We start from the raw sequence: 27,056 nt of genomic DNA on the forward strand, positions 1-27,056 counted from the left end.
ACGAAGATTTGTTGTTTTGTTGTTTGGTTTTTGATTGGTTCATCATCACGCCCGAGCGACTTCGCGAAATGTCCGTGCAGGTTTCGCTTTCCGGATTCTTTTTTCACTCGGTCTAGACCTCTCTCGTCTTTTTCCCTTAACTTTCGTTTGGAAACGAGGTAAAAGCAAATCGTCGTGTGAAATATAAGCTGATCCCTGTTTTAGGAGGGATTTCGCGGTTTTCTACTTCTACAATTGCGGAAATTTTACGCTTAGAGGCCCTTGCATCTATAAAACTTTCATCAAAGCTAATGAGTGGGTACATTGACGTATTTACTTTACCGTTTCACTCTACATGGTTTTGAAAGCTTCGTGAACATGGCCCCGTTTCCTTGGTTGTGGAATGTTTAAAATTGTAACGCGTTGAATGGTTTTATTTTCGTTTTGTGGAAAGTTAAGTGAATTTCTCCATTGCAAGATTTTCAGCTGCGTTGCTCGAGTTGCGTGAAAACTGCTTTCGTCGACATGGTGGCCTCGTACTCAATGAACAACGTCTACGAGACGTGATCAAAGGTATTCTTAGAGGCCCTGAATGAACTGATGAAGGGTCGATAAAGTTGCCCTCAAGTGGAAGAAATTAACCCTTGGCTTGAAAATGGCTAATGGAACCGTTGAAGCACTATATCCTTATTCGTACGAAGCAGGCGACGGGAGAGTCATCTCTTTCTCGGCCGGAGATAGGTTTACGTTACTAAACAAGACAAACGGAGATTGGTGGCAAGTTAGAAAGGGAAGTGAAAAACCCATGTACGTTCCTGCCACTTATATGAAAGAAATAACTATTCCTATTTACGAAAATATCGAATTTAAAATTACTTGCCCTCAGAATGGCGAGGCTGTCGCGAGGACAGAAAATGGGCAAAGCTCTGAACGCGGAGATTACAAAAATGAATCAAATGGAGAGACAGCAATCCACCAAGACAATGAACTTGAAAATCACAACAGAAGCGTAAACATAGGCACTGAAAATAACGGCGAAGATACCTGCTATATTTTAGATGATACATGCCCTGTTTCAGACGATTCCAATGGTGTTGGAAGCGTTCTGTCAAATGCAAAATTTTTAGCGAGGTCTCTAGAGAAGGTAAGACTATTTTAAGGTGACTTATTTTGTGATTTGGCTTGTTTGCATCTGGCGCAGACGTTGCAATTAATATTCTGTGTTGGTATTGTGTTCGTATAAAAGTAGCTTTTGTTACCCTGTTGATAAATCAATAGAATTTGATACCTAGTACAAAAGGTTTATGTTCAGATGCGGGTTGCTGTTAATTCGATGTAGGACACGATGGCTGTTACATGTACATGAACGTTGGGGTTAATTGTTGTTTTGTTTTGTTTAAGTAGTCTACTGTGGATATAAAAGCCAAGAAAATGTCGTACAAAATTAGTCCTTATGTTTTAACGTTCGTTTAAAAAAACAGCAAAACAAAACAAAATGTTATTGAACAAATCAATTCTTTGTGTACTGTAAACAGTTGTTTCTCTTTGTTGTAAATTAAGGAGATGTCTTTCAATTTTGTTATATCTTTGCGGGCTTCAGCCACCATGATGAGGAGGTTGTTGATCTGGCGAATATGTTTTAGAATCTTGATCAAAAATAGAATTGTCCTCCATAATTCTTTAGTATTTTTTTAATAAACCAGATCCTTACTTCTTAGTTTTACAGCGATACAGTATTGTTTTGCTCTCTTTTGTTGTGAACATAATGCAGATGTCAGTTTTGTGTCCCAAGCATTAGATCAAATGTTACAAACAGTTAACTTGAACTTTGAAAAACTGTTGTGCTTACAATTTTTCATAAACATTGCAATCCATTTGAATCTTTTTTACGTTTGTACATCTGTGTTTCCTTTTACATTTGCTGTATTTTCTAATCCTTCTTTTTATGTTTTCAGCGATTTTTTTGTAGTGACAGTTTCCACTGTAGGATTTTTGATAAATTTCTTGACACAGCTCCTGTTAAATATGTTATTATTATTACTATTGTTAATTTCTATTATTTCACCTTTGATATTACTGTCATTTTAGGCTGAGCAAATAACTGTGAGCAAATAACGTAATAGAGTTAAGAATCACACCTGGCCAGAGCCAAGCTAGCACTAGTCTGCTATTAAGTTTACACAGAAACTCATAAGGGGTTGAAACATGTAACTCTCATATGTTTGCTTTGTCTGATGCTCGTGATTATTCATTTTAGAAAGTACCATATTTGGAACGAGAAGAAGAGATAACTGACCAATCAAACTTCTTAAACAACGTGACGTAATTTTCCTTCAGGTTCCCGTACCCGCTTAAAAAAATGGCCGACAAACGGGGGGAAAACTCCCAAAAGCCGAGAAAGCTTTCAAAGGTTGAAACCAGGAATATTACTGAAACACTGAACAGGATTTTATTGCCTTACCACCTGGGCCAAATGTAACATTATGAAACCCATGGACGGCCTCACAACTTCTTGAAGTTGTCACTTCAAAAAACAATGCCTTGTTGACCCTCTGCACAGTAAACTTATACTGCAAATAGGCTTTTAAAATTCTTATGTTAAAAGTCTAGAATAAACAGTTAAAAATATTTTCGAATAAAATTCATTAGCTGCGTATCGAAAGTGTCCAAAACCTGAACCTGACATCTTCGCAAAAAGTGATGCTTGTAATGAATGTGAGAAGCATTTTAAAAGCTTAAATTAAACTTAGATGTTGTAGTCATGATCGTGTTTTGAGCTAATTTTATGAATGTACAAACTCAAAACAATAGACAGAGAAGCCGTTTCTTGAAAATTTTTTTCAAAGTTCAAAAAGTTAATCCTTTGAGGCAATTCGGAAAACACTATCTGGATCGTGGATCCGTTCATGCAAGTGACACATGGCAAAATTCAATGCAAAATCCATCTCAAATCAGGGCACATTTTGTAATTTTTCTTTAGCGCCGAAGAGAAAAATTTATTAACACATTGTCTCCGGCAAGGATTTTAGTAAATTGACCATGTAACTTTAAAAAATCATATCTCAGCTGTTATTTCCAGTACCTTATAAAGCTATACCTCATTGGAAAGGGCAAAAATTAAACTTTCAGAAAAAAAATATTTCGGTCTCAGGAAACCCATAATATTCTGCAAAAAAAATTATAAACAAGCATATTTCTGTATAATTATTTTAAAAAATTTTTACAAGTGTAATTTTGCCAGGAAAGTTGTCTGTTTTGTGTAATACCGTACACACAATTTTTTTTCTTCAATATCTAAGCAAACAGCCTGAATATCGGTCGAAAATATAGAGCGACTAACAGTTTTCTACAAATTTATTTTGTGACCGTATCGGATTATGCAAATGAGGTCAGAGCTAATTAGCATAGCGAAACTAGATACTTTAGCGTCACTTTGTGGCCCGATATTTACCTTCAAAAGACGCTTTATTTTTTAGTTTCTCAGCGAAATATCGAGTTAAAAACAGGCAAACATGAATTCACTGATATAAGTGATCAAAATAAGCAAGGCTTTGAAGGCAAAAAGCTCAGCGGGACGGAACTCACTGCGTTTGAAGAGAATTTGTGCCAGACATTGCCGACTCGGGGAATTGAAGGCAAAGATTCTTACTGTTTTCTTTCCTCGATTTTCGCGTTTGTTTTGCTTGTTATCCTCCAAAATCCTTCAAAACAATCTGCTTGACTTGCATTTGATTGAAATTTGTCGATATAAGCTTTCATTCTACGCAAAAACATCCCAAATACTTCTCACTACGCACCGCCATTTTTCTACATTTTTGAAAAATCGTTGCGTGAAGCTCAAAACTCGCAGGGGGCTGGAACTAGGCACATAATTAGCTAAAGCTATTAACTTCCTGTGGGCCAAATTTGGAGGTAAGCGGAAGTAACGCGATTTTTTGCGATTTTTTTTTTCGTAGTCGATGTTGTGACATCGACGGCCCTAGTCGCCGGAGACAATGAGTTAAAGTCTATGAAACATTTAAAAATACATAAATTCCCTTTCAAAAATGTGATTGTCTTGGCCATAGAGTGCAAAATGTACCTGAAAATTCAGCAAAATCTTCGCTGACTTGGTTGCATTTCAAAACAGACCATGGGCTCTGCTGTAAGGAAAACAAGGCTGAATTCCTTGAAGGACGATTTCTTGATGAAAAGCTTCCCTTTCTCCACAAAAAGAAAGCTGAGCATTCTTTTGAACTTTCTCTTTCCATTTTTTGTCTTTTAACGGTGTATTTTTAACCTTGAAATGCAGAACTCTTGTCTTAAAACATCTGCATGGTGATCGCTCAGCAGCCATCTTGTTGAAAATGGATATCCGTCACTAAGATTTCCAAATATGGTCAAAATGAATATTCACAAGCATTGAACGCGAGTTACACTTTTCAACCCCTTATGGATTTCTGGTTTACAAGTGTGGTACAGGATTGACATCAGTGCTGAACAGAAAAGTACAAAATTTAGTATGGTTCAGAATGATTGGTTTGAATGTAATACCTCATTGGTAGTTAATTTCAGGTTTTTCGCAATTAGGGAAAAATTGTGAAATTTAAGACCCACGAATAAAAAGTCCTGCAAAATTAAACATGTAAAATTTATTACCCATATAAAAAATTCAAATTACAGGAAAAAAGTGAATAACATTTAATAACTACAGCATACACATACAGGTTATACGTGTTAATATGGGTTTTTCTTGTTTTATTTTAACTCGATATTTTAAAAAGTTCAGAAAATGGAAAAATAAAATCAAGTTGAGAACACTTGAATCACGAAATTTAATGCCCTTTTTCATATTTGCTTATTGAAATCGCAAAAATAAAACCCTGCGAAATACTATCTTGCCAAAATCGCGAAGTTAAGTTCCCGGGAAATTAAGTGCCAATAAGACTGCTAATGCAATCGTTAGGACGCACTGGTGGCCAATCTAGATATTTGGCAGGATTGTCCTTGGGTTATCATTTGTTGAGTGATTCAATATAGATACTATGATATAATGTGATGGTAGTCTCATTCAAAGAAAAAAAATTAAATTCCAAGTAGCAGACAGTTGTGTCGGAGCTGTGGAAATGATCACAAGCGATATTATTAACATCTTGTAACTTTGAATATCTTTGTGTAGAGTGGTGCCCGTCCAGGTGGCAGCTTTTCAATGACTAAACCTGAACGCCCCAAGTCATTGTCACTCCCTCCTGGTTGGGTTGTAGTTACTGACGAGGCAAGTGGTCGGCCCTGTTATATGAACTCCAAAACAAATGAAACAAGTTGGAAACCACCAAGAATATCACGTGCTAAAACTCCACCACCTAGCCCTGGGGTAAGGATACTTAACAGTTAATGAATGAGTCTGAGTATCTTATGAAGAATTATGGCGATCAAGGAGGTTGTTATCCGTTGAGGCCGTAGGCCGAGGCAGATAACACTCTCCGAGATCTCCATAATTCTTCATATCATACAAAAGCCGAATTCAATAACTGTTTTATTATTCATTCAAAATAATTCCTAGTTTAAAAACATAGCTAAAACATGCTTACCTCCATCGATCCATAGATGTTAAGTTCACGTTTAGGTTTGTCCACCTCCGCAAATATTCTCCAAATAGCAGCTGTCGCCCTTCGAGTTGTCTTCTTGCTGTTCTTGCCATGTTTTTAGCTATTTTTTCGCCTAGTTCTTACTCTTGAAACGAGTGAAATGTTTGCCATTTTTTCAAGTTCACAACCAAAACAACTCAACCTCGTCCTTAGGTCTTCTCGGTTAACAGTGCCTTAACCTGCGAAAACGCTGCATTTTTGAAGTCATTTCCTCGTTAAAGTCAAAATTCTTCCAAATTTGGTCATCAGTAACTGGTTATGGTGAATTAAATGGTGCTTTTATCCAATCAGAATCGGGGATATATTGATTGATTAACCCATTCGCTCCTGGAGATTTTGCCGAAAAACGCGTTTTGAAGCTAGTCGAGTGGTTTTCTGGTCACTGTCATGCTATAAAGCGCTAAAACTTACCACAAACCGGTTTACAGGTCGTACACTTCGCGGCCTTCTGATCCAGATGCAAAATATCAGCTTGCGAAGTTCGGGCATGCGCAGAAAGCAAAATTTCGAGATAGTTTTTGAGTTTAAAAGTGACACAGCAGTCTTGACTTTTACTTTTCGCTTTCTCTCCTCCCTTCTTTTTTCGCTTTTCTTGCCTCCTTTTTTTTTCTCTTGCTGGGCATTTAGTAGGCTTCGTTTTGGTGGGTATAGTTTTTAGGAAAGCTTTTAGGATCTTAGGATTAGGTGAAAGGAAAGGTAGGTGGGCAATGGAACAAGATTTTCATGGAGATTTTCACACAGGAAAAAATAACGGATTCCCATTTTTGGGTATTTAAAGAATACCCACAAAAATCCCAAATTTGGAAGAGTGAGACAAGTCCCAATCTGGGAACTTGGTTGGGAATTCCCTGGTTGGGACTTGTCTCACTTTGCCAAATTTGGGATTTTTATGGGTATTCTTTAAATACCCAAAAATATCCAAAAATGGGAATCCGTTATTTTTTCCTGTGTCAGGTCCATGTCACGTGGTTTTTTGTTTCTTTCTCCGGTGGCCTTCACTGAATTGTGCTCATTCTGGTATGGTTTGAAAGATCTCTTCACTCTGCACAAGTTAGCGAAGAAAGTTGTCCTTGACCGTTTAAACTGATGACGTCACAAAGGGTAGAAAGGACCTGGATCCGCAGGGGCGGTTACGGGCGGTTCAGGGGCAAATGGGTTAAATTACGTGCATAAAAATCAATGAGTGTATTGTCTATGTTTTTCTTTACCTATCAACAGGTTTGTTGTAATTATTTGTTTTTTAGTGCAATCTTTGTTATGAAAGGTGCAGCTGTTTATTATTTTTCATGTTTAAAGAGTGCATGGTCACATAGATCATGGTTTATTATGTAGAGGATGAGGTTGTGACTAATTTACTTAATGGTAACTAGTGGCCTGTGTTTTTTCTTTCTGTTTGGATGGAAAATTAAAGTTCAAAACCCAAAGAAGTAGTTAGCACTAGAGTCATTGTTTGATTAATTTCACTTGTTTGAGTGAAAACATTGGCAATGGAAAAATGCTTTGATAGGATGGTTCAGTTCATGGAAAAACAGTAATCTTGTTTTTCTGCTATAAATGATCCTAATGTACAGTGCAATGTATATTCTTGAACTATATATGTATGTTAATGTTTCGTTTTATGATGTTAATTTTGTAGTGGCAGACACCTCCCTTAGGATGGCGGATATCACGTAGTAGTTCTACTGATGAACTGGTTTATGTCAATGAATACAATGATGAAGAAGTAAGTATCTTAGTAATAGAGTGATATTCTTTAAAAAGGTACCTTTAGGCCTTGGTAGTGGTGGTGCAACAGCATGCTCAAGGATCTGAGCTGAGTTCAGTGATTTCAGTGTGCTTGGTACTGGAACCTGGGTTGAGCTCTAGGTAGCCTGTAAGCAAGTTCTCCAGGGCACTGTGGAGCAGGGCAGGGAAAGGAAGGAGAGTTTTCAACTGTGCCTCTGGAATTTGAATTCTGCCTCCAATTCCCCTGTGGCTCGTCCTCGACTGAGCTGTTAGATTTCTGCAAATCAGCAGGAGGCAGAAATGAGTGCGAATGCAAACAAACATCGACGCGACACGTGCTAAGGGTTATGACGGCATTACTACACTGTAATGTCATCTCCACCAATCAGCATTTCACATTGGCTTTTTTGATACAGATATTCAAATTTTAGAGGCGTAGTTGCAACCTCTCCTTCCTTTTCGTGCCCGCCACCAGAGCACCCCAGACTGCTTGCTCACAAGCTAAGCTCTAGAGTACAATACTATTGTGGAAAGAGTGAATGAATGTAATACACTGTGAGGTAGAACCCTAACGTATGTTAACAATAATATTGTTTAATACCCAAACTAATTATTTTAAATTACTTAGCTTCCAAGGAAGAAAAAGTTTCAGTTTTGTTTTGTTTTGCAAGTCTGATAATAACGTTTAAGGACCTTTGGATACTGACTGCAATGTGGCTGTGTATTTTATTATGCTGGTACAGTATTCCACAGTGTAACTTGCATCTGTCTTTTAGTGGGTGCCTTCAAAAGACAGTGAAGGGCGAGTCTATTACTACAAACTAAATGGGGAAGATTCTCGTTGGGAACTACCTGAGGTAAGATAACATACAGTTTTAATAACAGTTTAACTGATGCTCAACAAAAGCTCAACTGTTGACTACAGTATAGTTGTATTTTTTTTGTCTATTTACATGACTAGGTTATTTTTGACAGTCAAGTGTGCATTTGTTGCAGCCATGTTCTATAAGAATGACTGTGTTTTAGGCATGTTCTGACGTAAGATTTTTCTATTACACTGCTGCCTCTTTGTAGGCAAAAGAAAAGAATATCCAACGTAGCCCCAAATAAAGTTTACACAGGTGCAATAAAATCTGGACATTGTGTAACAAACATATTGGAATCTTTCACCTTAATAAAATTTGCACTCTTGATTTTTTCTGATAGTAATTTATGCCATATGCAATATGCAAATCAGTTGTATTCTAATCTTGCTATTGCCATCTGTTTATGTCCAGAAAGTCCTGTATAAATAATTATGTCAACTATGTATCAGTTTTGTTGGCTGATCCACTTTTTACAGGAACTTAACTGTGTGCTGTTTGCATTGCACAGTACTGGTTCTATTCTTTGTTATTTGCCTTTGGTATCTATAGTTTAAGCTACTCTATGGTTAAAGTAAATTATTGTAGCTCTTTTTATCAGTCTGTGATATATATTCTTTGACTGTTGTGTAGTATATGCTAGCCTGTTAAATTTAATTAACAATCAGCACTCGTGGTGTAAATGCTTCCACTGCAGGTTGAGCCTGCAACACAGCAGTCTTTTGAAGCTCTGGATGTCACCTATAGAAGGCGCTCACCAAATCTCAGTCTTAGAAACTCCAGGTGCTTGTCTTTGCAGACGCGAAGTCCTCGCAACTCTCAAACCAATATTACTGCCCCCTTTTCCGCAGCTGCTCATGGCTATCCCCCACCCCCCACGGTGAGTCTAACTCTTGGTTAGCTTCATACGTCATGCTATTGCTGCAGACCTCTTGCACAGTCCTGCTTTGTGTCTGACATGTACTTGCACTTTGCACTTGGGAAATGCATGTTTGCTCACCTGTAATAATTTTTGCTTTATCTTCCTCTTATTCCGATAATACGCTTTCATTTGCTTCTTCGTGGTTGTTCTAACCTTTGTGTTGAACAATGCTCATCCATGCATTCGTGGTGTAAGTTAAAGTTATTGTATACATTGTTTACTGATTTACATTGGAATTGTCCTCTGGGTTTTAAAAAATCCGTTATTGTTCTTAAAGGCCTGTCAGGTAACATTGTGTTGCAAGATGGCAGGAAGAAGAAACTTAGGAATTTATTATGATAAAGTGGTCCTAGAGATGTTGTTTTATAGACCTGAAATTTCAAACCCAGTTTTTCCTTTCTGCAAGACTATGAAGTCTTGTCTATCTATTTATGTACTGAATTAAATTCCCCTACTAGTCATTTCTGTATATTCACTTTGCACAATTAATTATTTATGTGTAATAAAGTTTTTTAAACATGATTTGATTTCTAAACCCACTTCTCACTGGATGGATTCCTTATGTGTTTTGTACAGTAGCAAGTGGTGGAAATTTCAAAGAGCCCATGCAGTGCAAAAGGGCACAAGTAATGATTTTGGTGTTTTCTAGATTAGAAAACAGATAACAATACCGAAAGTGGAGGTGGCTAGTGGTGGATAATTTCCCCATGTCATGAAGCAGCAAACTAAATAACTACCCCTAGCCACTGACACTGAGGTCAATAATATTGTTTTTAGTATATACTAAAACAGTGAGTCAGGTCATTGAGCCTAAAATGATGATTTTTATCTCATTGATTGCCACCAACAATTACAGTTTTGGCGTGCATGTGACCAAGCGGCCATCACGTTTTCTTGCCGATGAATATAAAAACTTTTGAAGGTGGGGACAATTTCTTTAAAAAGAGTTGTAAATTCTTTCTGTAAAAAAAAATGCAGTTGATTTAGTTATTTATGAACTTGTCAGCTAATAAAAGTAATGCAAGACTTAATTTGCACTTGTGAACAAGAAACTTTCACCCGTTTCATCAATAAATTCAGGTTAAACAGACAAAGCTTTACCTGTAAAAACTGCCAAACTGAATTTCGCCGCCTTCTTTCTGTTTTTCGGGAACAGCTTGTTTGTTTGTTTGTGAACAAACCTGGGGGGCCAGTTGCTCATAACTTATGGAAGTTTGGCATTGCTTGGAGCCTGGAGATGAATCAGTGAATAGCACTGGATATTTTGAGTTTCAGTGGCCAAATATCAGAGCACGTGAAAGACACTATCCACTGTTTTAGTGTATACTAAGGCAAAATACCTCTGTGTCAATGCTTCAGGAACCTTCCACAACAGAGTTTGATAACTTAACTTCCTCTGTGACATGGAGCGTGTTATATGTACTGTACACGTTAGTGGAAGTTTCAAACTTTGTAACCTTACTTTCTTGAAAGTGAGGATTAATATTCATTTGATGAAAGGAGCAGGAATGAGCTTTGCTGATAGGTAAAAACAGACATGGTGCTTCAAGGGTGCAACAGAAGTGCTATCCAATAGCCAGAGGCTAGTAGTATGTTGTATGACATGTTTTTAGTACAAGTTGCCTGAATAGCATGCACATTTGCCAAGAAATAGTAGTTATTACTTGAAAGGGGGATTGGTAGGCCAGCTACACAACTACTATGGACTAGTTAACTTCAGTAACACCTTGCCCAAAGATGTGGTATGATAATGATTACTTTGTATTACAAAGTTTATTGTTAAGTCCTGTGTAGTTGTGCTAGGTTCTCCCCTATTAAACCAATGTTATTTGTTCGTTACTGTAGTTTCATGAGAGGTCGGCATCAGTTCAGTCTAGAGAAAGTGTCTCCTCAGGTGGCGAGGACTCAAATTGGCCTGCACCACCGACACCAACTATAGATACATCTATTAATTTTGTGAGTACTTACAAGTCATTTAATGGGAAGGACTGCTTAATTGTGTTTAATTTGAATGGTTTTACTCTTTAACAAGGTATCCAAAACAAATTAACTTGATCAAATGAGCCAACTGTTATGATGTTAATTTTATTTGGCACATGTATACTGTCAGCATTTATGCATTGAGCGATATTTGATACTGGTAAAATCCAACTAGTGGTCTATTATCATTGCTGCATTCTGATTGGTTGTGCTACTACTAGGCTATATTTAACAGCCCACTAGTAGCGAAAAGTGCCAGCTTTTTAGTGGCAAAAACGGATTAAAGTCTAGCTTTAACCAGCTAAAGTTGTTTTGTCTCCATATTTTTGACCAACTGGTCAACTGGCCTTCGGCCTCATGGGCTATTGACTCAGAACCCATTCGGGCTTGAGGAATAATTGTTAAATAGTCACTGAGTATGGTACCCATTAAACAGAAATGTTTTACTTTTTCATGCTTCTTCAAAGTGATAAAATATTAACGGCTGAATTTTGAAGTGCTGCTGTCTTGTTTTTCCAGTTTCAGGAGGTAGAAAAACAGGGAGTGTTAAATCGAAAGAAACTGCTTGAAGGAGGTGGAAAGAAAGTAAAGTAAGTGAGGTTTATGATCAAAGTGCGGTTGGTAGGGAATGCCAGCTTAAGTCTTATTTGAGTGTTATACTCACAATTACAGAGTTAATTGAATGATAGTTTACCAGTTTTTTCTTGTCCTCAATTTTGCAGGAAAATGTCCTGGACTCCTACCTTTGTTATCCTGTTCTCATCTAATCTGGTGTTTTATAAGGACCAAAAAGCAGCTGCCCAGGTAGGATGGTAGACATACTGCTTAAAAACTTGGTGGCACTTTCGTTAATGTTTGTTTGAAATTACAAGGTTTGTCCTCAGTTTTTGCAAGATAAGGCCTTAAGGTTGCAGGCATTTTCCTGGATAACAATAATTCTAACATTTTTCAGCCAAAAGAAATGATTGGAGTTCACACACAGGAACATCACAATGATATTGCTTCCAACTGACATTTTTAGCACATAGACATTTCCATTAGCATGTTAGTGATGTACCCAGGATTCAACATAATAGTCATGAGAATAAATAGCAGGGTTGTCACTAAGATTTCAAGTTGCTGGGTAAATACAACAAGTAGGCGGGGAATCAAACGGCTAGGGGTTTCTTTTGGTTCTATTTTTCTTTTATTTTCCAATAAAAGTAGCCGGGGGCCACTGTCTCAGTAGTCGGGGAAAAAACCCCCGGCCCCCAGCTCTTAATGACAACCCTGAAATTGTGCTCTGTTTTGTCTCTAAGAAACCTGGCCTTCCCCATGGTAAACCAGAAAGTACCTGTGTTTTACAAGGTGCATCATTAGAATGGGCTCCAACTACAACAACCAAGAAGAAAAATGCTTTCCAGGTACATACACATTAATTAATTTTACAAACAGTTAAAATAATTATACAATAAAGAAGCTGTTTTGGTCCCACTCTCGCATTATTGTTGGGTTTTGGGTTCAGTGCACTAACTTTCTGGTAACAAACAATAACGCACTTACAGCAGCATTCAGTCTCGCTTTCTTGGAGATTAGATCGAGAAATGAGGAGGCGATTAATTCTACCAGAAACAGGATTTACTCTCTAAAGGTTTTTTACTTCCTACTTTATCGATATCGATACTTTTTGTTTGTTTCTTAATTGATTTAGTACGCGTGTTAGCTATGACCCAAAATACGTCTGCTGTCGCAGGCTACACGTGTGTATAAATACATGAAAATTCAAGGGCCTCGATTCCAGAGAAATTACATCATTGCCAGAGATCAAAAAAGTGATTTACATGGCAGGTCATTTCAATCATTGCCGAAAATAAATCACATGCTCATCACAAGACCATTTGCAAACAATGAAAGTTTACAACACCTGACAAGCAGTTTTGCTAATTAAGATTCTTATTTTTATTCGACCACTCAGTAGTGTTCACTTGTTCCAAAGTAATCAATGCTTTCAAGTGATAGAATTCGTGGACCAACATGTTTCGGAAAAGTTCCAAAATTCCAAAGTTCTCTATTTCCTAAGCTTTCTTTGCAAAACATGTTTGGCTTCGATCACAAAATGATTCTTAGTTCCAGTTTCCATGGTCTCCACAAGGAATGCCTGGCACAATGACCCCCCATTTGTGTATATAGTACAATGAAAAACCCCATGGGGTACTTCCAGAAAAATTGGGTGGGGTGTGCGGCACACCTCCTGAAACTCTTACCCTACTTCAGACCAAAATCTGTGATTTTCTCCACCCTATTTCAGACGTGAAGCCCTGTAGCCTGGTGCCTGAGCGGAGCTCGTGACAAACTGTTAGGGCATGTACACGGTTGGGGTAAACATTAAAAGAGAAATGGTCTTATTGCCAAAACTTCAGACCAAAACAGCTAAAAAACCATACCCTTTGCTGCCACACAAACCTATATAGCGTATATAAGAGACCTCCCCCCCCCCCCCCCCGGGCAAAAAACGCATTGCAGATTATGAGTCTTGCTGCTATTATGCAAGTGAGGCTAATAATTTGCGTACAGGGTAGCCTGATGACACCTTTTGTTTTCCTTTTGTCTCTTGGTCAGGCATCACTGTCCTGTTCTGGAGAACAAAAGGGAGTGTGGCTATTACTAAAAGGAGAGCAGAGGCCTGCAGCGGAGGCCATGTCTGAAGAATGACTGTAGTATTTTCCATGCTGATGACTTGTCACTACCCAGTTCTGGGTAATGCTTCTTATTGGTTGTGCTGAGGGGGAAATTTGTTTCAACCAGTCAGAAGCATTACCCATATATGGGGAGTGACAGACACTGTCATAAGTATAGAATTTCTGTGCTTGTTCCTCAGACGTCAGCATACCTGCCAACTCTCCCAGTTTTCCTGGGATTCTCCAAGTTTTTCATAAAATCTCCCGGTTTCCTGATTAGAGCACCAAAACTCCTGGGAAATAACTACCGCGGCCTTTCTCAAAATTATTCCTTGAATTTCATTATTTTCAAGATGTCAAAAAGGAAAATAAAACAGGAAGTGGATTTAGTGCACTTCTATTGGAAAACTTAAAACAGAGCAATCAAGTTGACAAACTATATATTTAACGAGTGATTGTCGTAATTGGTCAGAAATCAACCAATCAGATTGAACAATACATGGTAGAAAGTTGGCGCTGTTTTTTTGCGTGCTGTTCTTGACGTCGGGAACATTTGGAAGGCCTTCAGGTGATTTTTGAAGATTATTGAGACATTGTCGAAAATGATATTCATACAATGCAAAGATTTCAAGATGTCTCCAGGTTTTTGTACCCTGGGGGTTGGCAGGTATGTGTCAGGAAAACCAGCAGTGGCCTTGCAAAATTTGGGCTGTTTTCTTAAGCCACAATATTTGCACAAACTTTCAGTAAATAATATTTTGGCTGAAACCACAGGCATTACAACTCCGTGCATTCAAACAGCTTCAAGTAAAGGGGGTAATTTTGGTCAGTGTTTCTGGAAGGCATAACAAAAGACTGCAAACAATATATTATTAGTGTCATTACATAAGCAAAATGTGGAGGAGTTTACTTCAATTTCTTTCTGGTTACTGTTATGTGAGATCTTGGCTGGAACTTGCTGCTTTGTTTCTGACATCAGAAGAAATTATTGTGTCAAATTATGCAGTTTTTATCTGTAGTATCAAGAAGAAGACCTTTTTAGCGTCCAAAGTTAAATGGGACTACACTGTTTGTATGTTGTTTCTGAACTGCTATATCAACCTCTTAATTTTTTTAAATTTCTTGTTTAAATAGTAAACACATAAGTACACTGTAGATTCCACCTATCTGGAGCAGTTGTTAACAGTACTCTTTTTTGTTTGCTTGTAGATTCGAGCAGTCTCTGGACTTGTGTTTCTTCTTCAACATGATCACCAGATGGAAGCTAGCAACTGGTTTAATGCTGTAGCTGGTGTTATTAAGAGACTGGTAAGTTAGAAGTGCTCCTATCTCCATGTTACTCTGTGTACTGACCTGGTACTTTAGCCATTAATGTCTCCATAAGCGTGCTGATTAAGAGCAAGCCGAGTGAGTTCTATAAGACATTTATGCCCTTTCTGACTGACAAGCACAAGGTTAACACAAATGAGCTCAGCCTAAGTATCAATGGGACCATCTGTAGAGATCAATGTGCGGTTTCTAATCACTTGTGTGAATATTTTGCTACTGTGGCTGATGGGATTGGAGACACCAGTGCGGTTGATGACAAAGTTCTAGCCACCCACCCTAGTGTCCAGAGTATTACGCAGAAGATGACAAGATACCAGGGCTTCCAGTTCCAGAATCTTCAGAGTTTTCATGTTGAAAAGGCGCTGCAAAACCTCAATGTAAGGAAGAGTACAGGCTGGGACGGCATCCCTTCCATGGCGCTCAAGCTTGGAGCTACTGAGCTAACAAATCCATTGACGTCACTATTTAATTCATGTATAACCCTCGGAGAGTGGCTCTTGGGATGGAAAAGGGGTGAATGGACACCCATTTTAAGAAGGAAGATCCCCATGAAATGGGAAACTACAGACCCATAACTGTACAAGTTACTGTAAACAAACTCTTTGAACAGTTACTCAGCAAGAAACTCAGTTATGGTTTTAATAACAAACTGTGTGACAAACTAACAGCTTACAGAAAAAACAATAGCTGTGAGACAGCTCTGTTATCTTTGACTAAGAATTGGAAATTCGCTCTGGATGAGCATAATGTTGTGGGTGTTCTCTCCACGGACATGAGCAAAGCCTTCAGTTCACTTTACCATCCACTTACACTTGCAAAACTTAAAGCTTGTGTTGTTGAGGAAAGAAGTCAGCGATTGATGGGCTCCTACTTCACAGACCGTTATAACAGGGTCAAGCTAGGATCTGTAGTGAGTGAGTGGCAGAGGTGACCAGGGGATGCCCACATGGTTCTGCATTTGGACCTCTCATCTGAAACATCTTCCAAAATGATTTGACTTATACTGTTGATGCGAACATGAATATGTATGCAGATGACCACCAGTTTTATGCTGTTGGCAGCACCCTCTCTGATGTGCATGATGTTCTTGCTGTTTGCGCTGAGTCAGCATCTTCATGGTACAGAGCTAATTTACTAAAGGGAAATTTGGACAAGTACCAGACAATGGCACTTGGTTGCGAAAAGGAGTTTATGGACAGTATTATGATTGACAATCATGAAGTCAGATCCACTGAATGTCTCAAGCTATTAGCTGTCTGTATTGATAACAATCAACAATGGTTTTGATGAACATATAAGTAGTATCTCTAAGAAGAGTGCCCAGCGGGTTAGCGATCTCATGAGGCTTAGGAACCTTATACCCACACAAACTAAGTTACAGTTATATAAGGCAGCTACCTACTGTCATCTCATATGGCATTTTTGCCGTGCTAGTGATTCTAGATGACTAGACCGTATCCAGGAAAGAGCACTTAGGGCTATATATTGTGATAAACATTCGTCCTATTGTCAATTATTATTATCTATGGCCGGGCTATCTTCTCTACACAACCGGCGACTACAGGACATAGCTATTGTCATGTATAAAGTTAAAAACAACATGTGCCCACTATACATTAGCACTCTCTTTGAACAACCTGCAATTAAGTATAAACTGCGCAATCATGACTTCATTATTTAAGCAATAGAAAACGTTTTCCGCGTTTGCATAGCCTGATATAAACACGAGAGGGGTTGGGAGAATTCGAGACAGTTATGCAAACCCGAGACGAAGTCGAGGGTTTGCATAACCGTCGAGAATTCTCCCAACGCCTCCAGTGTTTATATCAGGCTATATGCAAACACAGGAAAAAAGTTTTCTATTGCTTTTATAAAATAACTTTCCCTAGAAAAAACGCAAAACTCTTTGTATGGCACTGATTAAAAGAGAAATTCTTACCAGTCGCAAAATCTTGTCCACGAAGTCTTGCACGCGTAATGAGTTCTTGTTTTGCAAAAAGATGCTTTGCAAAATACGGAGTTTTCTCGCTTAAAATGTCAGCTTAAGCGAAGAAAAATTGACTCACCTTCTTTGTAACGATTTTCCATGTTTCAGCCGACGAAGGAATGGGTAAATAAAGTAAACTTGTCGAGTTTTGAACTCGAAAACTTTTTCAAATTTGGTGCTTGCGTGATTAGCGCGCGAAAAGCCAAACAACTTGACGCCACAACCATGTTTACATACTCTCATGCAAACACTGCTCTCGGCCAATCAGAGCGCGCGTACTATCTTAGTTATTTTATAAACCCAGATTCAACACAGTCTCCTTTGGAAAGCACTCAAGCCAAAGGTATGGAGCTCTGTTCCTAGTAACGTGAAGAAAGCTTCCATGTTGTCCTCCTTCAAGTATAACATCAGAAAAGTGGATCTTAGTATGCTATTAGATGACAATAACTGCTCTAACTGCTCTCTTTGCATTTCTTAATTTTTTATTTCTTAATTTTTTTTATAAGATTAATGGATACATTTATACTTATTGTATATAGTTCTCCCGAATTTCTTATTTGCTTATACTGTACATAGTTTTTCTTAATTCTTATATTCTTTTCTTTTTTTTTTCATTTTTAATTAATTAATTGGTTTATTCTTTTTAAACTTATTTTTGTGTCCCTACTTAGTGGTTATACACCGCTTTTACAGTTTTGACACTTTAATAAAGGTATCATCATCACCATCATTTTACAAGGGCTCAATTCAACAAAATTTTAAAATGGTTACAATTAAACAGTACAGGTACAATTTTAAGGTTTGAAAACAATAGTGCACTCGTGCTTAAATTCTTGCTGAATTGGCCCCAGGAGAAGGTTTCAGAGGCTAACGGATATGTTGCAGTTAATTTTTTATTTCAGTTAATTTTTGTTTTTGCTTTGTTTCAAATTCATTAGCATTACCATACCCAAAAACAATGGAAAAATCTGAAAAATTACCTGAGATAAAAAAATTAACTACAACAGATGTGTGAGAAATGTGTCCATGCTTTGAAAATGCCAAACTAAAATTCTCATACTTTTTATTTCAGAATGATGAGGAGCCATTTCCAGTTGCAGGCACAGTTCAGTACCATCATTCACAAAGTAATGCTGCAAAAGGTTTCAAAATAATGTTCAAAATGACATTTCGACTCAAATACAGTTTGAGCAGTTGCACATAGACAATTCAGTTTACTGTATTGGAGTGGTCCTACTACCAAAATCACTAAACTGTATGCAAGGTCACTGGTTATTGATATTTTGTGCAATGACAGGGTGTTCCACACACTTCTATCTTGGTGGTTTTAAGACGTAAACTGTGAACTGTTGCTAAAAGGGAAGAAAAGTCACAAGTCCAGACCATTCTCGAAATTCAATCAGAACCGACAAATGAGCGAAACAATAAAACCAATGTGAACTATCGTCCTTTTTAAGGGTGCTAACAGTTAATAGTTGTTTGGTGGTAAGCTGAGGACAACTTACTAATTTGGCTTGCACTCACAATGAGTGCAAACAATGAAGTAAACCATTCAGCATTTTGGGCAGTTCTGAGAAAGTTAAACTTTGATCTCTAGATTATAGGTGTGTGTCTGTAGCCTGAATTTAGAAGCCCTCTATTTCGTGTATTTAGGGGGAACAGCAATGTCCCAGTCAGTATTAATTTTTACCATTATATTGGCCTTTTTCGTTTTCTTTTCCTCAGTCGTAATCCATGCTTCTCTTGTTTGTCATAATTTCGTTTTTCTTTTCCACGATTTCAAGGCCATGTGCATCAATGGTACCTTTCACAGTTATGCTCAAAACAATAAACAAATTGTACAGCAGTCATACACCTGTCTAAATGTCGTATTTCAGAACGTAACTAAAGTTATCCTTGAAAGATTTTGGAGCCCTTGATAAGGGAACTGTGTAAAGACACGTTTATGAGATTGTGTTCCTCGTAAGAACTTTCACTCTATAACTTCCTTTCCAATGTCCTGAATCTGGGAGAAAAATCACGTTCCATGTTTTATCTACTTCTTGTAGGCATTGATAATGATGATGTGTTAGTTGAGGACCCTGGTTCACCAACCACTCTGCAACCAGAAGAAAGATTGACTCGCACTCGCAGTCGAAGAGGAGGTAAAACGAGAGGAAGTCACAAGTAGTTTGCACTGAACTTAACATTTTTAAAAATTGTTTCGTGTATAAAAACAACTGACACATTGTTAGTTTTGATGTAGTTTTGATATTGATGTTAACAACATTCAAACGTTGAAATGTTGCCTTGGTTTTATGCACTAATTCTCGTTCAATTGAACTTTGTAAAAACAGAAAAACACTGAAAGTAAAGTTTAACACTGTCAAACCTCTCTGAGCCGCCACCTCTCATAAGTAATCATATCAAGAATACATGTGTACCTTAAGCAGTTTCCTGGTAAAAGTGCCGTATAGTAGGCACATAGGCGGGTCTAGGTGGCCTGGAGCCCCTCTGAATGCATCCATCAAACCAGAAAATTATAAAATTTAATGATTGGTTGCATTAAAAACTGAACTTATTATCCCTGATTGGTCGTACATTTACCAGAAAATATTGCTTAGCGGCCAGAGGAGGTGGCTGAAAACAGGCTGTAATAGGCATAAGTTTGGACTGATCTAATAACAAATTTCTGGAACTACCCCTGCCACAAAATCTTGTCATTTTGTGCGGTTCGTTGTTTACAACCGATTTGAATGTATTAGCTAGTGGTTTAAGTTGAAATGGGTCGTAACCAATGCTTCACTCGCTTTTTTGTTGAAACCACTTTATTATTGTCATTTAAATGACTTGTCATTGAATCCATTTTAATTTACTTCCTCAGTTAGTGAAAGAGATGATAGTAAAAGCGGAATCAAGGACAGACTGAAAAAGCTTCTTACAAAAAGACCGCCTATAGAAGAACTGGAAAGAAAAGGAATTATTAAAGGTGGGTAACAGTGTTTCACCTGAGCAGATCATTACTCAAACGAGGTCTAAATCGTTTTTAACCTTCCTCAGTCTATTTGTTTTAATTTCCTCTGTCATATTTAATTTAAGTGGATCATCATCATCATCTTCATCTTCATCTTCATGATCATCTTCATCATCTTCATCATCTTCATCTTTATTACAGTAGAATCCCGGTAAGTCGAACTCTGAAGGGAAACGAAAAACAGTTCGAGTTAGCCGGGGAAATTTTTATTGCAATTTTGACCAAGAGAAACTGAGGAAATTTAGTTCGAGTTAGCGGGGAATTCGAGTTATCCAAGTTCGTTTTAATCAATTATTAATTTTTTTGCAGAAAGTGTATTTGGATGCCACATTGCTCACCTGTGTGAAAGGCAAAATACATCAGTACCCGTGTTTGTTAGCCAGTGTATTTCTGCTATTGAAAAGAGAGGTAGGTAGTGAAAGACATCTACCATTATTGTTAGATACGTGATGTGGTTCAGTCTTTTTTTAGGTGTCTTGCTGCAGTTCAGTTGAAAAATTGTGTTAAAGGTATTTTTTCTCCCAACGTTTCTTTACGATCTCAGCCTTTAGTTTTGCCATTTCCTCAAGACTTATATGAAGTTGGAAACATCTGCAGACAGCCTAACCAACCTTAAAATGTCAGAAGTTAGAAAGTATCAACACAAACACAAGGGCAGAAAAAGTGAAAAGTCTTTGTAGATGTTTCTTAGCGAAGAAAATGTCCAGTTTTGCCTGCTTTAGGACTTCACTTTAAATTAGGTGCAAAAATGCCACAAGGTCGAATTTTTGGGACTACGCTCTTGCGCAACCTGACATGGTTCGTACAATCTTGAAAAGGTCTTGAATTTTACTAGTCGTCTTGAAAAGTCCTTGAATTCGGTTTTGGTCCTTGAAAAGTACTTGATTTTTTTATTAGGTTATAAAAAGCCCTTGAAATTCACAACCTTGTCTACGTCAGACACCTTTTTCTGTAAAATTAAATAATTTTGCCAAGGAAAATTTGGCTCATCCTCGGTGTAAGAACCTGTAAAACTCAGGGATAACATAAAAAAATTTTCTGCATGAACAGTACAGTCTAACTTCTCCTTACGGACACCTCTCTATTACGGACAGTTCGTTTGGTCCCAGAAATGCCAAAAATCATACATTCCCTACCTCTATAATACGGACATCTCTGTAAAGCGGACAATTGGTTCTGTCCCTTTGGTGTCCGTCTTAAAGAGGTTTGACTGTATTTTATTTCTCGGTTTCTCTATTTCAAGTGCTGTTTCTTTACCTCAGATGCAATTGCAAGTCATACCCAGTCATTTCGCCAAGTCCTGTTATGGAAAGTAGTATAAAATTATGTGATCAACGATGCCCGAAGAAGTAAAAGTCGTAAAAGACTCCATGTCGTGTTTTAGCCAATAGGGTGATCAAAGGGGGTTAAAAAGTTCCGATTTATTAAATAAATCTTAGTCCTTGAAAACTGTAATTTGTCCTTGAAGAATCCTTGAAAAGTCCTTGAAATTTGTTTGCCTGAAGTTGAACGAACCATGCCTGAGTATACGTGCAACTTAGTCTAACTTGATATTTCACATCTACTAGAAAAAATATCCACCCACATAGAGGTACCTCAAATATTATTAATTTTACGAAGGTTAATTTATTATGCGGTCTTTTCTTTTAGGATTATCGTTTGATGGACTGTACAGAGTATGTGGAAATGTGTCGACTGTTCAGAAGATCAGAATTTGTATTGACCAAGGTTAGTTTGTGGACGGTCTTAAACAGAAAGAAAGGCACCGAGCAAATTAGGCGTGTTTCAACGTTTTTGTACAAGATCGTAATCTCTCATTGTTAACTCTCTTCTGGACGACTGAGATGACGCGTGAAATGCTTAAATATAACTTCTCAGTGAATCTATCCGCAGCAGATCGTGGTTTTACAACGCTTGCCATTTTAAACATATTTTCATTTTTTTTCGTGGTTCTAATCTTTGTTCTGAATAAAACTCTTGGTGTACGTTTAAGTGATTAAATTGTTTACTGTTTACATTGAAATTGTCCTGTGGAAATTTAAGAATTCCTGCATTGTTCTTAAAAGCCTGTAAGGTAACTTTGTGTCGCAAGGTAACAGGAATTAGAAAAGAATTAGAAAGTGGTTCCAGAAGTGTTATTTTATAGATCGGGGAATAAACATTTCATTACTAAAAATTCATTGAGAGAAAGTGAAGTACAATCATTTCTGTGGTGAAATTCAACCAAGTATTGCTTGCATTTCTCCAAAATTATTTGCTGTTTATGACGAGTGAAATGCTTAATAACAATATGATTCGACATATTACGGAGGTGTTAATTAACCTGTATTATTTTGTGCTTGATTTCACAGAGGAGAAAATTCATTTAGGTGAAGCACCTTTTGACGATGTTCATGCACTCACTGGAAGCTTAAAGCTTTACTTCAGAGAGCTGCCTGAACCACTTATTCCTTACGACTTCTTCAGCGGATTTGTAGAGGCAATAAGTAAGTTATAAACATTGCTTGTTAATCAGGTTTACTGACTCTCCTCACGAGAGGTAATCCAAGACAGTCTTGGATTCTGGATTCCACGCCACGAATTCCGGATTCAATGCACTGGATTCCGGATTACTTATCAGTGGAACTTGAAATCCGGATTCTAATTGTTAGGGGAATTCCAGATTCCTTGAGCTGAATTGTGGATTCTAATGCCCAAGATTCCGGTTTCAATAATCACAACCTTTGCCGGATTCGGGATTACTTTACACGGGGTGAGGAATCAGAAAATCCTTCATGTATCTCTCTCTGTATATCTCACCAAACGTGTCCTCCCATCCTCTTCATGCTGAGTGGCACATAAGGCTTCTATTAGGTTCCACAATCTTGTTTTTCCAATCAAGAATTTAACCCCCAACCTGGGGGACCAGGGTGCTGCTTTGCCTGACCCCTCTCCTGTAAACCGATCAGCTTGTTTGAATCTGCGAGGGGCAGAGATTTGTCAAAGGTTTCTTAAGGGCACGCAATCCTCCCCGTGAAATCAAGATACGGCAGTAAACTTAATTGTACAATATACTTTTTCCAGAACAAAGCACCAGGAAGAGCAAATTAACTGCGATGAGATCACTGGCAGTTCAGATGCCAAAGGTGAACGGTGAAACTCTCAAGTTGCTGCTGCGTCATTTGCGGAAGTAAGTATTTTATTCTCTTCCGTGGCATAGTAGATAGATTCCGAGTGCCGATGCAGAAAATGTTGACTAATAAGACACAACGGGCGTTTACGTGGCTTGCTTGCATTTACTGATATAGGCTGCCGCTCAGCGAGTTTGGTGGGACATCTATAAACTTACGCTTGGGCGTCTTTCTCTAGCCCGCAGTCAAGTATCTTTAACTCACAAAAATGTTGTATTGTCAACTGAGTTGTTTAGATAAACTGGCAACCGTAAAGACATTCAAGAGATGTCGTTTGCACCGTGTGTTTTGTTGCAAATTCTTACTGACAGGGTACCGCAATGTTTCTAGAGACCAACCCGTTTACCTGTGAATTTTAAAGCACATCGCTTATTGTTACAAGTTCCATTAGTTTTTCAACGCCATGGCTCAAAACCTCTTCATGCTCTTTCAAGGACAGCATTGTGCAAGGCAGTGGAACACTTTTTGAAAGTAGATCAAGTTATCTTGGTGTGGTTTCTAAATTGTGCGAGTATTTAAAATTAATAGAACTCGTTTTAGGGGGAGTCGCAGGAAAGCAGGCACACGCCAGGGCGCGCTTGCGCGTTCTCTTCGCTGCTCGCTTTGCATACCACTCGACATTCGCCACTTAGAAACGAGAAACAAACTGGGCCAAGTTAAGGACCTCTGGGATCGTAACTATTTACGCGCCGGTTAGCTATTGGTTAATTTTTTTCTTTGTCCCCAGTAACATTCCCAGAAATCTTTGCGAAAGTTTACTCGGGTCCAGTTTTCGAGCTGTTTCTAAAGTGGCGAATGGGGAGCTTGTTCGCACAGCCTACCCAAACTATGGCACATGCTTTACCCTAACGCAGTCGGAATACTTTCAGGTTGATGGTTCAGAGTGAGGCAAATCGAATGAATGCACAGAATCTTGCTATCGTTTGGGGACCAAACCTAATGTGGCCTCGGCACGACTCCGGAGACATCGCACTCAACATGGTTCACCAAAACCAAATTATAGAATTCCTCCTACTGGAATTTGATCATGTCTTTAAATAATCTTTGGTAGGGAAATAAACTAATTAGCTTGTATTACATTTTCCATCGAAATCGCGTTGTAACGAGATAGAAACGTACTGTCTTCTCAGTGAGAAAGTAAGTCTCCTCATTCTTTGTATGTTGATTCACCGTTGTTGGTCCTGACATTATTTTGCCATGCTTTAGAAGTGAAGAATATTCGTGTACATAACATTTGGGAAAAAAAAGGTATAACAGGTTACATGGTACTGTGCATTGGTTGATTTGATTTTAAATGAACATAAAAATCTTCAGTAAGTTCTTACTTAGAATGCGGGGCTACCTTTCTGCCACTGTAGCTCGTCCAAAGACTTACTCCTAAAGTTACGGGGAATTTTTTCTCCTTGATGCTATTTATCTCTTTTTAAACGTGTTTTCACCTTCATCATTTCCGCTTTTAAGCAAGCGATTAAGATTTTTTTCTACAGTGGACTGTCATTACGAGGCTTCTGTCTGAAAGGGGCACGATATTCCTGCAGTTTCGATAAACACGTTTTGTAAAACGACATTTGTGCAAAGAGCATTCCGTGTTTATTTTTGTGGGTAGAGGAATGTGTTTAGTCGTTAAATAACAACGCAGCTGATTAACCTTTGAGGCTAGATTTCACCAAAAGAGAAACATGGCCTGTTAGCGAAAGTCTTCAGAAAATCGTTATCTTATTCCCCCTATTTTGAAGTAAGCACCTCGTCTTCAACCCCTTATAGTGAATTTGAAATAAGCGCCGAGGGGCCGGACCCTATTTAAGATGTATTTTGAATATCGTCCCCACGTAATACTAAACCGTTTTCGAGCAACTATATCTTCGTGACCTGCAGCACGTAATCAAAAATTCAGTTTTACAGGTTCTACATCTTTTAAGGTTAGTTTCAAACCTAGCTATTGAGATATATTTTTTTTATGGGAGGTGTAGGACAGTCCAGTCCCTGGGCGCTTATTTGAGGGTTTTCCACGAGTCATATCGTGCCAACATCGTTTATAGATTTGTGAGAGCGAAACTGATATTATATATCCTGAAGTAGAACTGCAGTAGCTAATATGCTACTGCAGAACGAACACGAGACCAATAATTTGAAGGTCTACAACGAAGATGTGAAAGTGTATAGACTGGAGTGAATAGAACAGTTATAAATTTTAAATATTTGTTCCGCCGATTAACATTTTACAATCACCAGGTACAGAAAATAAGAATAGAGTACCAACAGAGTGTAATTAGATATGTGGCTAAATTCAGTTTACAAAATTTACCGACTTTGTTCTTGCAGACGTTTTTGCATGCATAAAAAGAGGAGAAACCAACTAAGAGTTTACACTGAAGCGTTTGACGTAGTCATTTTATCGTGATGTTCACATTGGTTCTCTTGACTATTTTGTAATAAAACAGTGGAACTGGGTATTCTGTGTGTTATGTAACTTGATTACTTAGAGTTGTTTGGACATCGCTAAAGAAATTTTAGCAAATTTTCTTTCGTTCCTTGTTTGTAACCGCCGCCCGGTTAGCTCAGTTGGGAGAGCGCCGGTCTGCTGAGCGGGAGGCCGTAGGTTCAAACCCCGGCCGGACCAACACTCAGGGTCTTTAAATAACTGAGGAGAAAGTGCTGCCTTTGTAATAACATCTGCAAATGGTTAGACTTTCTAGTCTTCTCAGATAAGGACGATAAACCGTAGGCCCCGTCTCACAAGCCCTTGCACATGTAATAAATCTGTGGGACGTTAAAGAACCCACACACTCTTCGTAAAGAGTAGGGCACGTAGTGCCCGGTGTAGTGGTCTATCTCACTTTCACACTCATGTATGGGGGCATCATCACTCATTCCTTGAGTACTTGTAAACTGCACCTTAAGCAGTCTGGCAAAGTCCCCCAACCAGTGTTGTAAATTATCCCTGAAAAGCCCTGTGGGGAGTGGATAATAAGATATTTACAATTTACAATTTACAGTTACCCATTCAGGTCACGAGATATTTGATATTTAGGCTATACGCCACTTGCACATCTCCCATAATGCACCTTATTCGCGCCGCGCCGCGCCCCCCCTCCCCCCCCCCCCCCCTTCAAAAAAGAAAATTGCATAAACTTTGTTTTTCATTTCTCCTGGGTCTTACAGCCGTCCCAAGGGAAATTGAAAACAATGCTTATGCAAAATTTTGCGGGGCAAATAAGGTGCGTTGTGGGAGATGTGCAAGTGGCGTATGTTCATACTGTACGGTATACTTCCTCCGACACGAAAACCATACAGGATAGGATAGGACTTCTGTTCACACATGATGACGGTGATTTGGGCGCGATTTCTACACCGGATGGAGCGAACCTCTGTCAACCCGATATTGAAAGGAGATCGTCACATTTGAAATATGTTTGTTCTACTTTTCGTCGTAGTGTTAACAGGTATCGGGACCGTAGCGAAAGTAGGAGCGACGGCAAACGTAAGATTCTAGTTGACAATTGAGCACAAGAAAAAACTGTCCAAAATAATTCTTATAGATAAACTTGACGTCGAAACCTCATCTTGTCGTGTACAGATAAGGATCAGTTAACGATAAGTAAAGGGAAGTTCTGTCCACGTGGGCTTGCCTTTTGACGTCATGTACTCCTGATTACATTTGACAGAAATGGTTCTTTGAAGTAATAAATTGAAATGCGTTTTTACAGACCTTACGGAACTACGAGGGCGATAGCGACTGGAAAATCAAATTCTGGTTTGCAGCTGAATCACAGGGGGCTTTTCCATCTGAGGGCGGTCAGTTGG

At 38.4% G+C, this 27,056-nt stretch overlaps 1 protein-coding gene across 2 annotated transcripts; it reads left to right on the forward strand.

The window, feature by feature from the left end:
• Positions 1-143: 143 nt before the first annotated feature.
• On the forward strand, positions 144-25,703 carry LOC140930525 (rho GTPase-activating protein 15-like). Of its 2 annotated transcripts, XM_073380246.1 has the most exons (18): positions 144-1,123; positions 5,138-5,332; positions 7,243-7,329; positions 8,108-8,188; positions 8,892-9,074; positions 10,962-11,072; positions 11,616-11,686; positions 11,819-11,900; positions 12,395-12,499; positions 14,963-15,061; positions 18,142-18,196; positions 19,118-19,213; positions 19,933-20,037; positions 20,392-20,490; positions 21,733-21,810; positions 22,434-22,568; positions 23,146-23,251; positions 24,122-25,703. In XM_073380246.1, the coding sequence occupies exons 1-18, from the start codon at positions 635-637 to the stop codon at positions 24,291-24,293; spliced, it is 2,349 nt and encodes a 782-aa protein (XP_073236347.1). In that variant the 5' UTR covers positions 144-634; the 3' UTR covers positions 24,294-25,703. The 2 variants fall into 2 exon arrangements, with proteins under 2 accessions (XP_073236347.1, XP_073236348.1); XM_073380247.1 differs by lacking the exon at positions 8,892-9,074 and having other exon boundaries at positions 145-1,123.
• The last annotated feature ends 1,353 nt before the right edge of the window (positions 25,704-27,056 follow it).

The sequence above is a fragment of the Porites lutea genome, chromosome 3 (genome assembly GCF_958299795.1).
Source record: "Porites lutea chromosome 3, jaPorLute2.1, whole genome shotgun sequence".
NCBI classification, from domain to species: domain Eukaryota; kingdom Metazoa; phylum Cnidaria; class Anthozoa; order Scleractinia; family Poritidae; genus Porites; species Porites lutea.

Excerpts from the sequence above, each read along its gene's own strand:
- LOC140930525 (XM_073380246.1), top strand. The coding sequence starts at position 635 with ATGGCTAATGGAACCGTTGAAGCACTATATCCTTATTCGTACGAAGCA. Across the intron at positions 5,333-7,242 it reads CTCCACCACCTAGCCCTGGG|TGGCAGACACCTCCCTTAGG; the intron begins GTAAGGATACTT and ends TTAATTTTGTAG. Across the intron at positions 8,189-8,891 it reads CTCGTTGGGAACTACCTGAG|GTTGAGCCTGCAACACAGCA; the intron begins GTAAGATAACAT and ends CTTCCACTGCAG.